The sequence below is a fragment of the Oculina patagonica genome, chromosome 3, assembly GCF_052425735.1.
Source record: "Oculina patagonica isolate OP01 chromosome 3, crgOcupat, whole genome shotgun sequence".
Taxonomy (NCBI): Eukaryota; Metazoa; Cnidaria; class Anthozoa; order Scleractinia; family Oculinidae; genus Oculina; species Oculina patagonica.
Window position 1 is genome coordinate 9,475,339 of NC_135760.1, and position 12,923 is coordinate 9,488,261.

Consider the following 12,923-nt stretch of genomic DNA (forward strand, 5'->3'; position numbering starts at 1 on the left):
GAGCAACGATAGATTTCATTCTTTCCAAAATGTTTGTTTTAGAGCGGTTTTTCAGGTATCGTTGAACTAAAACTAAAGTAATCGTAGTATTCGTTATCGCTACAAGACAAAGAGCGAAACAAACTATTCAAAACTCAAGCCAAAATCGTGTTACCAGTAGGTTGCCTGCGAAAACACGTAACCAACGCCAAGCGCGGGAAAATACGTAACTTGCGCCAAGCGCGGGAAAATTTGTAACGGGCACCAAGCGCGGGAAAACATGTAACCTGCGCCAAGCGCGGGAAAACATGTATGTAATTTTGGAGCCCGGCGAAAGCAAAATTAAGAAAAACAAATATATCTCCTTCGACAGTTTTGAAAAACCGCTCTATTAAAAAGAAAAAAAAATGTTTAACATAACCTTGATTTACCGTCACCTAAGTGTAACCAATACTGTCTATATCTAGTAGTTAGGGTTATTCTTATATTTTGAGCGAAAGTTTCTATACATTTGTCAACCATCAAAAAGCGAACAATAAGTGTAATAAGCTGGAGTAAGTATGTACATATATTTTTCTAAAATTAATTTTATCACAAATAAAAGTGACTTGACAAGGCCTTGCTTAGAATTTTTAGTTAACGATCATTTAAAACCTTTTAACCCTGCTACTCGCCTACTTTTTTCATTCAATCGACCTTTACTTTTTACATTGCTTTTCGTGGAAAATTTATTTACAATTTTTTTTAAATAAAATGTATTTTTTTTTCAATTTTATAATAGCAATATATCTGGAAAGGTTCGGGTGAAACGTCGAACTTCTCATGACTCAACGTAAATTTAGCGAATAAGTTCATGAGAATTTCGATTTTTGTGTAACTTTGACAGTTTTTTTTATCGACCAACACGTTCTTTACGTCCGAATTTGACATAAATCATCGCCGAAGATCCTGTTCGGGGCAAACGTCGATCTTTTCACGAGTCGAACCAATCAGGATCGACTAGAATTGTACTTTTGCCAAACTCGGAAGAAGTTCGACGTTTGCCCCGAACTTAACACGACTATAAACCAGGCTGTGCTTTATTGTTTATGAGCTACTGCATTAAGCATAGCGAGTTTGTTACGTTTGCGAAGGAATAAAGTGGCTTAGAATCTCGTTTGGGGGAATCCAGTGAGCCCGCAATGTTGGCCAGAGGGGTTGCTTCGTAACATGACGTATCCTTCTGACGTCAAAATGACGTACAAACTTCGGTTGTGCTCGTGTTGTTTCTGATTGGATAAAGAGAATCGGAAGTCTATCGGTGCCTCAACGAAGATTTTCCAGCGACTGCTTGTCTTTCATACCGTACCGCCTCATGAAAGTTCAAAGCCTGCATTAGCGTTGATTGCATAGCGGAGCTTCTCTTTAAGCGTACTTTTCTTTCTGTAGTTTGGAAGTTTGAGCAGATTGAAACACGTGGACGATGTAGGCAGTCTACCGACTGGATCACGCCTGCGACCAATGCTGAAAAACCCGCGAAACACACTGCCAACAGTGTCGCCCTCATCCTGTGGCGGGAAAACAGATGATAAGAGGAAATGAGCCGTTGGATGTTACTGTTTAATAGTGCTTTGACATGGTTGCCACAGACCTCAGTTTTCAAAATTCCCTGACAAAGATTAAATTTCCCTGACCAAAAAATGCAAAATGTCAGGTATAGTTGCAGCCTCCAGATTCCATTTCCAAAAGAAAAAACATCGCCAAGATCGCACTGACCTGAAAAAAATTTCTCCCAACCTTTAATGGTATTACATCAGCGGTGATATAATTTCAATTTCCCCTGACTTTTCCTTAATAAGCCAATTTTCCCTGACTCAAAATAAAACTCCCTGACTTTTCCCTAACCTTGAAGAATTTTATTTTTCCCTGACCATTTCCTGACCTGTGGCAACCATGTTAGAAGTTGCTGGTTCATCAAGTCAGTAACCCTTTGTTGCTAGCGTAGCACCCGCCGTTTCTAATCAAAACGCGAGGGAAAGTTGCGCGAGGCGAGGAAATAAGGAGCATCTCTCTTATTGATATTAACGGCGCATTCCCTTCCTCCCGCGCGCCCCATGTACCTCCAGGGCATGTTGCTCAGGCTTTCTCTTAGATGATGGCTTTATTTCTTCTTGTCAGTTGTTTACTTGAAAATGTATTAAACCTGCACTTTCACATACACTTACCTCGTCATCATTACATTCCACGCAGCGCACTGAAAATGGCGGCTCAAGATGTGCAAATCCGAGTAGGGGAGGCTTGGAGCAACTTGTTACAAACTGAAACACGGACAAAGACATACTGATGAGGGGAGTGGGGAGGAAACAATGAACAACTTTATCAAGGCAAGGCAGATTTAGTCTCGCTGTCAGACATATCCAAATGACATACAGTACCTTAAGAAATCTGGATTTCTCTTCTTCACTGAACTCCTTTTCCAGTACATCCCACAGCCAGTTAACTACTCTATGATTACCATGGTAACCTCCATAATATCGTGTGTGACGTCTGTGGGGTGAAAGAAGAATGAAACGTTAAGTCTCGTAAAGTAATAAAGAAACACATCATCATCGGTCCTTTTCGTGCCATGCGACCCATAAGACCTTAGCAATGAAACTGGAAAAGGTATTGCACCTGGGTAGGACCCAGATGGGTTTATTACACAATAGTACAAACACGACCACTGGTGACTGACAACATCCGTGGTAGGCAAGTTCGCTCTCATTTGGCCTCTCTTCACGAAGGATAAGTGGGAGACACGGTGGCCAAATGGCTAGAGCGCTGGGCTCGGAATCGAGCAGGTCCGGGCTTGAGTCCTGCTCAGGGTTATTGTGCAATACTTCAGGTGTTTCATAACTGGAATCCCGGGAAAGCTCCGGCTGAGGGGCTAATTGTGCTTGGGCACGACTCGACCTTAGCTTGCGAGGAATAAACCACAGTTGTGGTTTACTTTACCTCAAGTCGCTGAGATCCATGGGGGCATTGTCACCGGAAATGAGTCTCTGAAGCTCGGGACCGGAAAACATCTGCAGCCAATCATGACGCACGATGGACTTGAAGCCCCGGATGAACGCTGCTGTCTGTTCCCGGATCTGGACACACATTCGGTAGTGCGCCATTAAATGCACATAACTGATCCTGTGAAGAGACATGAAAACAAGTCAGTGACACGTCATGTAAAATGACATGAAATGTCTCCACTAGCCGATTCCCGTAGCGTGTAAAGTATAAGAGCAAATTCAATAAACAAAACAAAACATGATATAATACTCACTTATTGTCGTTATTGACATGAATAACGCTCCCGCCTGGCATGAGTTGATGAGTGACCACCTAAACAAATAAGACAGAAATTTAACAAACATGACAATAACACGGCATGGTAATATACTCAACATATTACCCCATTCTCCTTCGCAGACAACTCTTACCTGGGTCAAATTGGGAGTCTGGGAATGAAGTATGATGGAAGTGGGGAAACTGGGGATTGGCACTTCCCAGACTCCAAGAAGACCAGATTTGGCTGCGATGGAATGAGACTTAGTTTAGGTCAGAAGAAAAAGTAAGTTCTTACCTTGCCGAGGACATCTTCATCGAATGAAAACGTTAGTTCCAGATCTCTAATGTCACCGTCGTAATGCTGAGAGATGAGAGAAAGAAGCCGGTTACCATTTAAATACACATACAAACCACAAAAGATAATAAAAAAGAAACAACAGTCTCCCTAAGGTTTGTTTGGATTTTTCCCAGCTCAAACTTTCGTGACATGGAAAAAGCAATGTCTGTTGTTTTCGGAGAGAGAAAAATGTCGTTTTCAGTCAAAAAAGGCCAGCTACGATTTTCGAGAAGGCAATGGCGGCTCGTAAATTCGGGTAATTATACTTCGTTCCCTAAAATTTTCTGAAGATTGAAAGTTCAGCTAGCGAATCCGAAGAGATACACCTTTCTAGGCGTTCAAGAACAATGCTTTGAATCGCACAAAAACGACACTTATTACGTAAAAACGGTGTTCCGACACCTATAGTAAAATTTTCTTGTTGGGTTCCCCTGGCAACTGCTGTCCTTTTCAGTCTACAAGTGAAAATCAAGCGTTTACCTTGATGAAGCACAAACTCTTGTAAAGTGACTGATCTAAAGAAGGCAGCTCGTCTATTGAGCTGTAGAGACCGCTGTGCTGACGACCAAGGACGTGATTCAGGAAAAACGGTGCGAACGGTACTTCTACAACCATGCCCTGAAAATAACGAACGAAATAAGAAAACATTACTATTTAACCTATGTGACTTGACTTAAACCCTTTCTCTCCCTTGGTAGTCCCACTCTTTTTTTTTTTTTTCTTCTTCCTTTCCCCCCCTCCCCCCGGCCCCCGCCTTATGTAACCTATGTAACATGTTCTAAAACATTCACTATTGGCTGGAGAGAGGCACTGTAAGGGTGAAGTGTCTTGTCCAAGAACGAAGTGACCCCGGTCGTCAAACTTTCTAAATTTCAATTCAATCTGCAACACAAGCTTATAGTAATAGTAATAGGAGCATGGCAACACTCGGGATGTCTTGATGACAACGTTTGAATGAAATTACTGTACCGTAAAAAAAGTAAAGTCTACGTCCGAGCCTAGTTTCCCATCAGGCTGGAGCTTATCCGGTTTCAGTAGCATGGGGCAACTAGGAGTATTTCTACTCCCCCCTAGATAAATGCTAGTCTATTGCAGGGTTACCCCCATTATTAAAATCGCTGATACCCATCTATACACCAGGTTGGAGAGAGGCGCTATGAGAGTAAAGTGCCTTGCCCAAGAACGCAACGCAATGCCCCGGCCGGGGCTTAAACCCAGGCCGCTCGATCCGGAGCCCAGCGCAATAACCATTAGGCCACCGCGCCTCCCACGCGCCTCGATATAAAAAGAAACGCGACCTACCCACCTCGTACAAGGCTTTGCCCAGCACTTTTCCCAAGAACTCGAACAATTTCAAGTGGTTGTTGTGAATACAAGATGTAGTTGATGGAAACAGTCGTTCTTCCTGACCACTTGTCATCTGAGAAGTAATAAGATGAAAATATCAATTCTCTCTAATGATTGCATACATTTCTTTCAATGTTAGTTCTGAGAATTCGATGGTGCACCAGGACAATATCCCTTAGTTGATCATTTTCAGTATTCTTATCACCTGTCTGCTTCACACTATATGGATGTTTAAAGGAGAAATTTGATGTTGATCACTTAGGACTTAAAGGAGCAAGATTCTATCTTCTTATTCACTTACCGTAATGATTCGATTTAGCGCCCTCCTTCCAATAAGCGCCCCCTTCCGAATAAGCGCCCCCCTTCGAATGTGTTTTTGTAAATAAGCGCCCCTATTCCAATAAGCGCCCCCATTCTTATAAGCACCCCTATTCTAATAAGTGCCCCTATTGTGGATAACTGCCCCTACTGAAGTCACTGACGTCAACTAGATAAACTCCTGACTGTTCACCGTACGGTTCATGTATATATTTACTGTTAAAATGAACAATTTTTTTAAAAGTAACTGAACTTTAAACAATTTCTAACTGTTATAGTTCCTGTTATTGTTAGATACATTTGGTTGTTTCTCAAAAAATTAAATAAGCGCCCTGTTTCGAATAAACGCCCTCCCTTGAGGTGCCAAAAGTAAATAAGCGCCCCGGGCGCTAAATCGAATCATTACGGTAAAAGAGAATTATCATTGCATTTCATTAATTTCTATTAAGTTTTTCTACTAATAATTATAATTTTGGTATTTCTGCCATTTTTCATTTTTTTTTCCCTTTTTCTTTTTACTATTATCTTTTTGCTGTTGTTGTTGTTGTTGTACATACGTGTTTAAGAATTATTTGTTCTGTAATCTACCACCTTAATTAATTGTGTAAAATTGTAAAATGTAAAATGTCTCTTTTCTGACGTTGTATTTATTTTAAATTAATAAATGGTGGTCACCCAACTAGTTTAGCTTTTTAGTTATTTTGGGTGACCAGCAACTGTATGTATTTTTAATTTATTTATTGTTTAAACATTTCTTTGTAATTTTACAGTTCAAATAAACTTTGTTGTTGTTGTTGTTGTTGTTGTTGTTGCAACGTCCGTAATCCGTCTCCATTTTCCCCAGTATTAAAGGGGAAGTTTATCACGAGGATTTTTAACATTTTTCGTCGAAACTATGTTAATATACTTCTACTTGCTTAAAAAATAATCCTAGAACACCAAGGGAAACATGTCTACCGAATTCTTGAAAACAGAACAAATCACCATCGTTTTTAGCGTATTTTTGAAAAAAAAAAATGCGAGGATTTGGCGGAACTCGAACAATTCCGCCGGAAGTTGTAATTCATTTCGACCCTTTCTAACTATGGCCAGAGACACTTGTCGACAGTTTAAGTACACTAGGTGGTAATTTATAACACGCCTGGACCATTATTTAAAGGTTTGCATTAACACTGAATTATTATATGGCTACAATAGTACGCGCGCTCTGATTGGCTGCTGGGCGGGCATTATTTTCTTGTAATGACCGGGCATTATGAAAATTTTTCTCGGCTCGACGATTTTTTGAGTTGTGAGTAAAAGCTACTAGCGAGGGGGCAAAAAAAAAAAACAAAAAAAGCCGACAAAATATAACTATCTTTTCAATAACTTAAAGAAAAATATAAGCATACCGATACTTCTTTAGTATGAGCGACGAAGAGAGCCACAGAGAGCGAGAGCGAGTTTTACCTCTAGTGTTTTTTCCCTTGATTATACTCTTCTTTTGAATAGTGCTTAAAGGCCATATAATAAATAACTTATTAACCTCGTCCGTTCGGTCATTACAAGGGAATCTCAGACCTCGACCTTGATGTATTGACATCACGGCCTTGGTCTGAGATTCCCCTGTAATGACCTCACTCTCGGTTAATAAGTAGTATATGTTTCTTAGCTTTTGAAGTTACACAAATCCCCGTAATAATTCCCCTTCAACCTTCCTTGTTCATTTTAGGTTAATTTATACCTCTTTGGTTCTTTTTATTACTTTTTGCTTTTTTATTATTATTATTATTTTTTTTTTTTCACTATTTTTGCGAGGTTTTATTCCACTGTTTACTTTGCTTTAAAGTTTATTTCAATTTGAAAAAGTTTACAAAAACGACAGCCAAACGAAAAAGTTACAACTGCAAATGTCACCCGGCGACAGACTGTTAGGTATCATCAAGTTTTATTCGAAGCAGGCTTTTGGCCAGAAATTGAAAAGTGGGAGTCCAGAAAGTATGATTCTCTAAAAAAAAAAAATTAAAAGCTTGGGTAAATTTTCTGTCAGCACAGTACAGTAAAACTGGCTTCTCTTCTAGCTAAAATCCTAACGACTGGCATCCATCAAAACCTTTTGCACTCTTTACCTTAAATAAACCAAGCGATGGGTCAAATCCTTTCTTGACTACCTCCTCTAGGAATTCTTTAAACACGCCATCTTGATCAATACCAGCCTCAGATAGACCCTGATTGTGATGAAGAAATAGAAAGTATGCATTATTTACTGATCTACGGCAGAGCGACGAACGGCAAGCGATAATCCTCCACAACAACAATGAAAACAAAGGATTCATATGCAAGAAAAATTGTTTAATAATTATGTTTAGCATGACACTAAAATCGTACTTCAAGCACGTGTAGCACTGGGCCGGGTTGTTCAAAGCACGATTAAGCTAATCCAGGATTAGGGTGAATTTCGATTTCATTTTTTAACGTTTCAGTGGGGTATTCTGTTTATATTTTCTGTCCTCCAGTTTTTACGTCGACTAATCTCAAACTCCACAAAACATAAAAACTTAAAACATTTTTATACAAGAGAAATGAACCCTAGATCAACTTTTAATCCTGGATAAGTGTTGATCGGTTTTCGAACAACCCAGCCCTGTAGTTTATTTTTTTTTTGTTTTTTAAAAAGAGGTATACTCGCCTGTTCGTTAATAAACCTGACACGGATAAGTCCCTTGAATGTGCGACCTGAAAGCGAGGATAACTGCTCGTAACCATCCTGTTAAAAATGATAAAAAGTCAACAGTCGTTAAAAATTTGCGTGTGCGCCAAATACTAAATCAGTGATGAATGAAACTAAAGAACCGACATGAACTTGCAAAAAAGTTTGGTAAAATGACTGATTGTTAAAATTTCTCAATTCAACAAAAATTTCTGTAAAATTTTGATAGAAGTTCGTCAGCCAAAACATGTATGAAACGCTTAACACATAGAGACTTCATGTAAGTAATAACAAAAAGTCCATCACCTCCAACAATCTTGTGCGTTGAACTGTAATCAGCGTTCCATGCGGAAGAAAATCATCAGACGGACGAACGATACCGAGTTCTTCTTTATCTTTGGCGACCAGCTTTCTAAACAACTGAACTCTCTGAGGAAATAAAAAAATAAAATAAAAAACAAGACAGAAACTCACACTACAGCAAGTAGGTAGTTTTTCTTTCGGATGGCAAGGAATTGGTGGCGAAGACGGGAAAACGAGCGGTAAGACCGAGAGAGGACTGGGAAAGTGCGCTTCTTAGTGGAGGTTAAATTAAGCTGTTCACCGCTATTTTGGCTGCGCCAACTAAGAATCGGATAAGAAGGCTATTGCTGGTTTTCACTGTCACGCAATCAAAAAATAAATTCGAAACCATTCAACTACAGAAGCTATGAATTTCAAATATTATAGATGATAAATAGATAAACAATTTCTCCAAGTTTCGAGTCTGTGCGGTGTACCGTTCGCGAGTTATTTTCCGAACCTTTCCACGCAAATTTATAAAGCTTAGTATGGAGCCGCCATAACTGTGTCCTGCCAAGGGACACAGTAATGGCCGCCGTGATGTCAGAGAAACCATCTGGAACTCAATTCTGTTTACAACAGCGGCCATCCTTGGCTTAAGAGCTAGTACACTTTCACATAAACACCACTTATTATATCTGGAATGTTCATTCTGCACAAAATGGAAAGGAAAGGCCTTTTTTCAAACAAAACAGCTTTGTCACGGCACTCAGCTTGATGTCGCATACGACGGAGAACTCAAATATTCAAAATGCTCTGTTTTAAAAACGAATGACACTATCGATCTGGAAATTTGCAAAATTATATATATTTTTAGGTTATCTTTCGCCTAATGACAACGAAAATTTAGCAGGCCTAGTGAATTTTGATTTCAGAATTTTATGACGTAACATGAAAACCAAGAATACCATCGAAAAATTAAGCTGTTCCTTCTTTTCACCATTTCTAACAACTCAGCTCGATAAGTAATGCAGTACAGTGAATGCACTTGATGTTTTGTTGTTTAACAACAACATAGTAAGTACAGGGTACTACTAACTATGATAACACGATAAGATCGAAGGGACGTTGGACATGGCGAATGGTGAACTGGCTGGAAGTAGCCTCTATACGCGCTTGCATGTTCAATTTCCGTATTTTTCTTTCCGATGCAGGAAAGGCCAGTATTGGAGCAAAACAGAATTTAAACTAAACGTTGCCTGCAAGCTGAGTATTGTACACTATGTTAAATGGTCTCTACACTAGGCTGACCAGGAGCGGCAGTCCGTGTGAGCCCCGGGGGGGGGGGGACTCCCATATTAAAGGGACGGGGATGCTCGTCGGAAATTTTGAAAAGAACCTCTAAAAGAGACCAATCTGGGCGTGGCTCAAGCTATTTTAGACCCCTAAAAGATACCAAAATTCTGAGAAAAAGAACTTATATTTGTATATTTATTCGTGTGCAACCCTAAACGAGACCCTGATGGCTAAAAATATTGCCATTTTCTTGCATTTTCCCCAGAACACCCTAAGCGAGACCCAAAGTCCGAAATTTATACCCCTAAGCGAGACGACGAGCATCCCCGTCACTCTCATATGGGAGTCCCCCCCCCCGGGGTGTGAGCACAATACAGACTGCAGAAGGCCCATGTTACTAAGGAGAACTGAGGACCCACGCTCTGAGGTCCTTAGCAACCTACCTCTTTGTGTGGTAAAACATGCGGTACTTTCTGGATCACCATCAAGGCTCCTTTCTTCCGCTTGTCAAGCTCTGATATAAATGTACTCGTCTTGACACTCCTGCGGTGAAACAAATGATGAGACATGTTTACTGACTTACAAGAATTGTATCCATTGTAGGAGCGAAAACAAAACCGAAATGGCATAAATGACATTTAAAACGGCTTGTAAATAAACATTTCATGTCCTAAACACGGCTATACATATCATGGTAACAGGACTGAGCGGAGACAGAATTGGACAACACGAAGTTCTGGTACCAATTAATCAAGACTGTAACAATAGTTTGTTTCTGACCAAGACACACAAGAAACCTAAAAAATCACGAACGAAGGCATGGCAGGGCTGGGGGCAAGGAAGCTCTGCCTAGGGTCATCAGGACGAATTGATGCAGGCGATAATTCTAAAGCACTCATTTTTCAGGACTATTCAACATTTCCACCTCTGACGGTTCGTAATCCGATTTGACAATACTACTACTAACCTAACGAGCCAGTGATCTTGAGTGGTGAACGTTCGTCTACAATCTCTGTCGTACAGTATCATCAACAGGGTGTGTGCTGAGTTCAGCATCTGTTCTTTGGTTTCTACAACAAATCGCCACTCAAATAGAACGTGAAACAAAATTCATTTTGACTAACAATTATTAGGAAGAGGAGAGAATCTCTCAGTAGTGTAGCAGCTCTCATAAGCTTGCAATTCTACTGGTCCTCTGGTCTAGCAGTTGCTACTGTTTTGGGGGCTAGGGGCGCTGTTCCTGTTGTTTTCTCGAAAGGTAGCGAGCCAGACCTTGCAAAAAATGCTTCTAGAGGAAGGACATAAGGTCATAAAACTGCAAATATCAAGGACACGAGGCAGAGAACAAACAATGTTACCTGCGATCAAAAAAGAAAGAAAAAAAAAACTGCAGATTGTCCGGTAGAACTCAGTCTGGGGGAATAACACACCTTTTCTGCTGGAATCGTGTGTCCGAAATTGGGCTGAGCCCGCGATTTCAGCGGGATATTCCTAAGCAACATGACGTAATTTGATGCCAACAAGCTCACGTGACGTCGGAGTGCCGACTGGACAATTAGAATCGGAAATCTTCCGCAATCTTCCGGGAATGACGGTGATATTTCTCGTAGATTAACACACGTAACACTTACCATCGTTCATCTCATTCCAGAGCATTTTGAACACCAAGTTATTGAGAAACGCAGATATTCTGACCAACTCGTCTAAACGGAAGGGTTTTTGCTCTTCATACATCTCGGAGTCATCAACAATGCTACAAGGGAAAAGGAAAACAAACGGTACTTCGTTCTCAGGACGTTTTAACATATCATTCTCGAGTTGCCTTTAGCATTTGGCGAATTCATATCAGAAGACGGGAAACTGTTCTCCTTTGAAATTAAGGACGGTAAAACCGTCTTAAAATCACGACTAGTATAAATTGAAATGTTTCAAAATGAGGCCTGACGCAAAACCTTTCGTGCGAAAATACGTTCGACTTTCATGAAAAGAACCCTTTTCATACAAAAGGTGATGCAGAGAACAGAGATTTTGTAACAAAAATACCGTATTTTCTCGATTAAACCCCCCCGGCGTTTATTTGAATTCAGGAGTTTTTTCAAGCCCTATGTTTCTAAGAAATGATTTTTATTCATTATTTTTGACAGTTATATCATTAGACGTTATTTTTAAAGCATATTAAACCTTTAATAATTGTTTAAGGTGTTTATTTTCAAATACAACTTGGAGACCCGGCGTTTATTCGGGGCCCGGCGTTTAATCGAGAAAATACGGTACTTGATTATTGAAGACAAATTATTTTGAGTAAAAGTGTCGAACGACAAAATCCTCTAAAAGAAACAAACAAACAAACAAACAAACAAACAATAACATACAAACCAAAAGTATCAGGGGCTTGCCATTTGCCCGAAGCTAGTTAAAGTTACTGTACCTTAAATAATGATATGCCAAGGGTATTCAAAATCAGCCGACAAACCGAATGAGATGGGTCTTAATATTTACTTTGCCAACAAGGAACGCACGGGTGTCCTCGAAGAGCATTGGAAGCAGGAGGAAACATGCAAACAGAACGGAAAACTCCGGTGTTCCGTTCCAACTGGGAAAAGTATCAAAAATGTTGGGTGAATGGTAAGCGCCCTTGGTCTAGCAAAACTGTAACGCGACTAAAATGCCACGTAGGGGGGCAATACAAAGGATGTACTCTTAAATTTAGTGACCGTATAGTTCACATGTAATAAGGGTGTTACGTGGAAAGTTACTCACGGCATTAAGTGACTACAGCAGTCACAGAAGAGTATAAGAGATGCCTGAAGCTCGCAGCTGTTAAACAGCCCTGTTTTCTCTAGACTCCACAGGCGAGCTTCGGCACTGTCATCTGAGCCAAACGTCTCGAAAAACTTCCAAAGACGGACAACGAATCCTTCTTGATAACTCAACCCTGCAGAGAGAGAATTAAGGGAGAACGCTATGATCTGTTGGGTTTGAACTGACTTACAATCTTTCGCTCATTTTTCCTATTCACCCTCACCCGAAAACGAGTTTTACAAAACCCCCACACCTGGATCATGGGGAAGATTTTGTCGTCTCCCCAGCCCTCCCCGTCACAAGTCGCAACCACGAGTCAGAGTACATAGTATACAGCTAATTCGAGAAAGGTTGTCGGAAACAGCACAAAAGTACACGCGGTAAGACCGAAAGGTAGTATGGGTAGAAGTAAAGAGCTACTGCACGTGCTGAATGCTAATAAGATGGAGACATGACAAACGCGAGTTTCACGTTTTCTTTCTCTTCAGACATGTGGAAACAAGGTACTTTTAGCCACGCTGAATTTTAGAAGAATTTTCAAGACTCACAGACGTGCGACAGTAAAGTAAAGCTATA

The 12,923-nt window shown here is 40.3% G+C and overlaps 1 protein-coding gene across 1 annotated transcript in view; it reads right to left on the minus strand.

The window, feature by feature from the left end:
* LOC144646393 (ubiquitin-protein ligase E3B-like) overlaps nucleotides 1-12,923 on the minus strand; it is a 195,084-nt gene that overhangs the window by 171,033 nt on the left and 11,128 nt on the right. Inside the window, exons 18-32 of the mRNA XM_078505958.1 lie at nucleotides 12,306-12,480; nucleotides 11,177-11,298; nucleotides 10,513-10,615; nucleotides 9,989-10,088; nucleotides 8,274-8,396; nucleotides 7,947-8,024; nucleotides 7,387-7,485; nucleotides 4,920-5,033; nucleotides 4,094-4,231; nucleotides 3,572-3,637; nucleotides 3,272-3,330; nucleotides 2,953-3,135; nucleotides 2,394-2,505; nucleotides 2,184-2,276; nucleotides 858-1,526 (exon numbers count right to left, since the gene is read on the minus strand). Of these exons, the coding sequence (XP_078362084.1) occupies nucleotides 1,332-1,526; nucleotides 2,184-2,276; nucleotides 2,394-2,505; nucleotides 2,953-3,135; nucleotides 3,272-3,330; nucleotides 3,572-3,637; nucleotides 4,094-4,231; nucleotides 4,920-5,033; nucleotides 7,387-7,485; nucleotides 7,947-8,024; nucleotides 8,274-8,396; nucleotides 9,989-10,088; nucleotides 10,513-10,615; nucleotides 11,177-11,298; nucleotides 12,306-12,480 (1,760 nt within the window). The 3' untranslated portion in view covers nucleotides 858-1,331. The remainder of the gene's footprint in view (nucleotides 1-857; nucleotides 1,527-2,183; nucleotides 2,277-2,393; nucleotides 2,506-2,952; nucleotides 3,136-3,271; nucleotides 3,331-3,571; nucleotides 3,638-4,093; nucleotides 4,232-4,919; nucleotides 5,034-7,386; nucleotides 7,486-7,946; nucleotides 8,025-8,273; nucleotides 8,397-9,988; nucleotides 10,089-10,512; nucleotides 10,616-11,176; nucleotides 11,299-12,305; nucleotides 12,481-12,923) is intronic.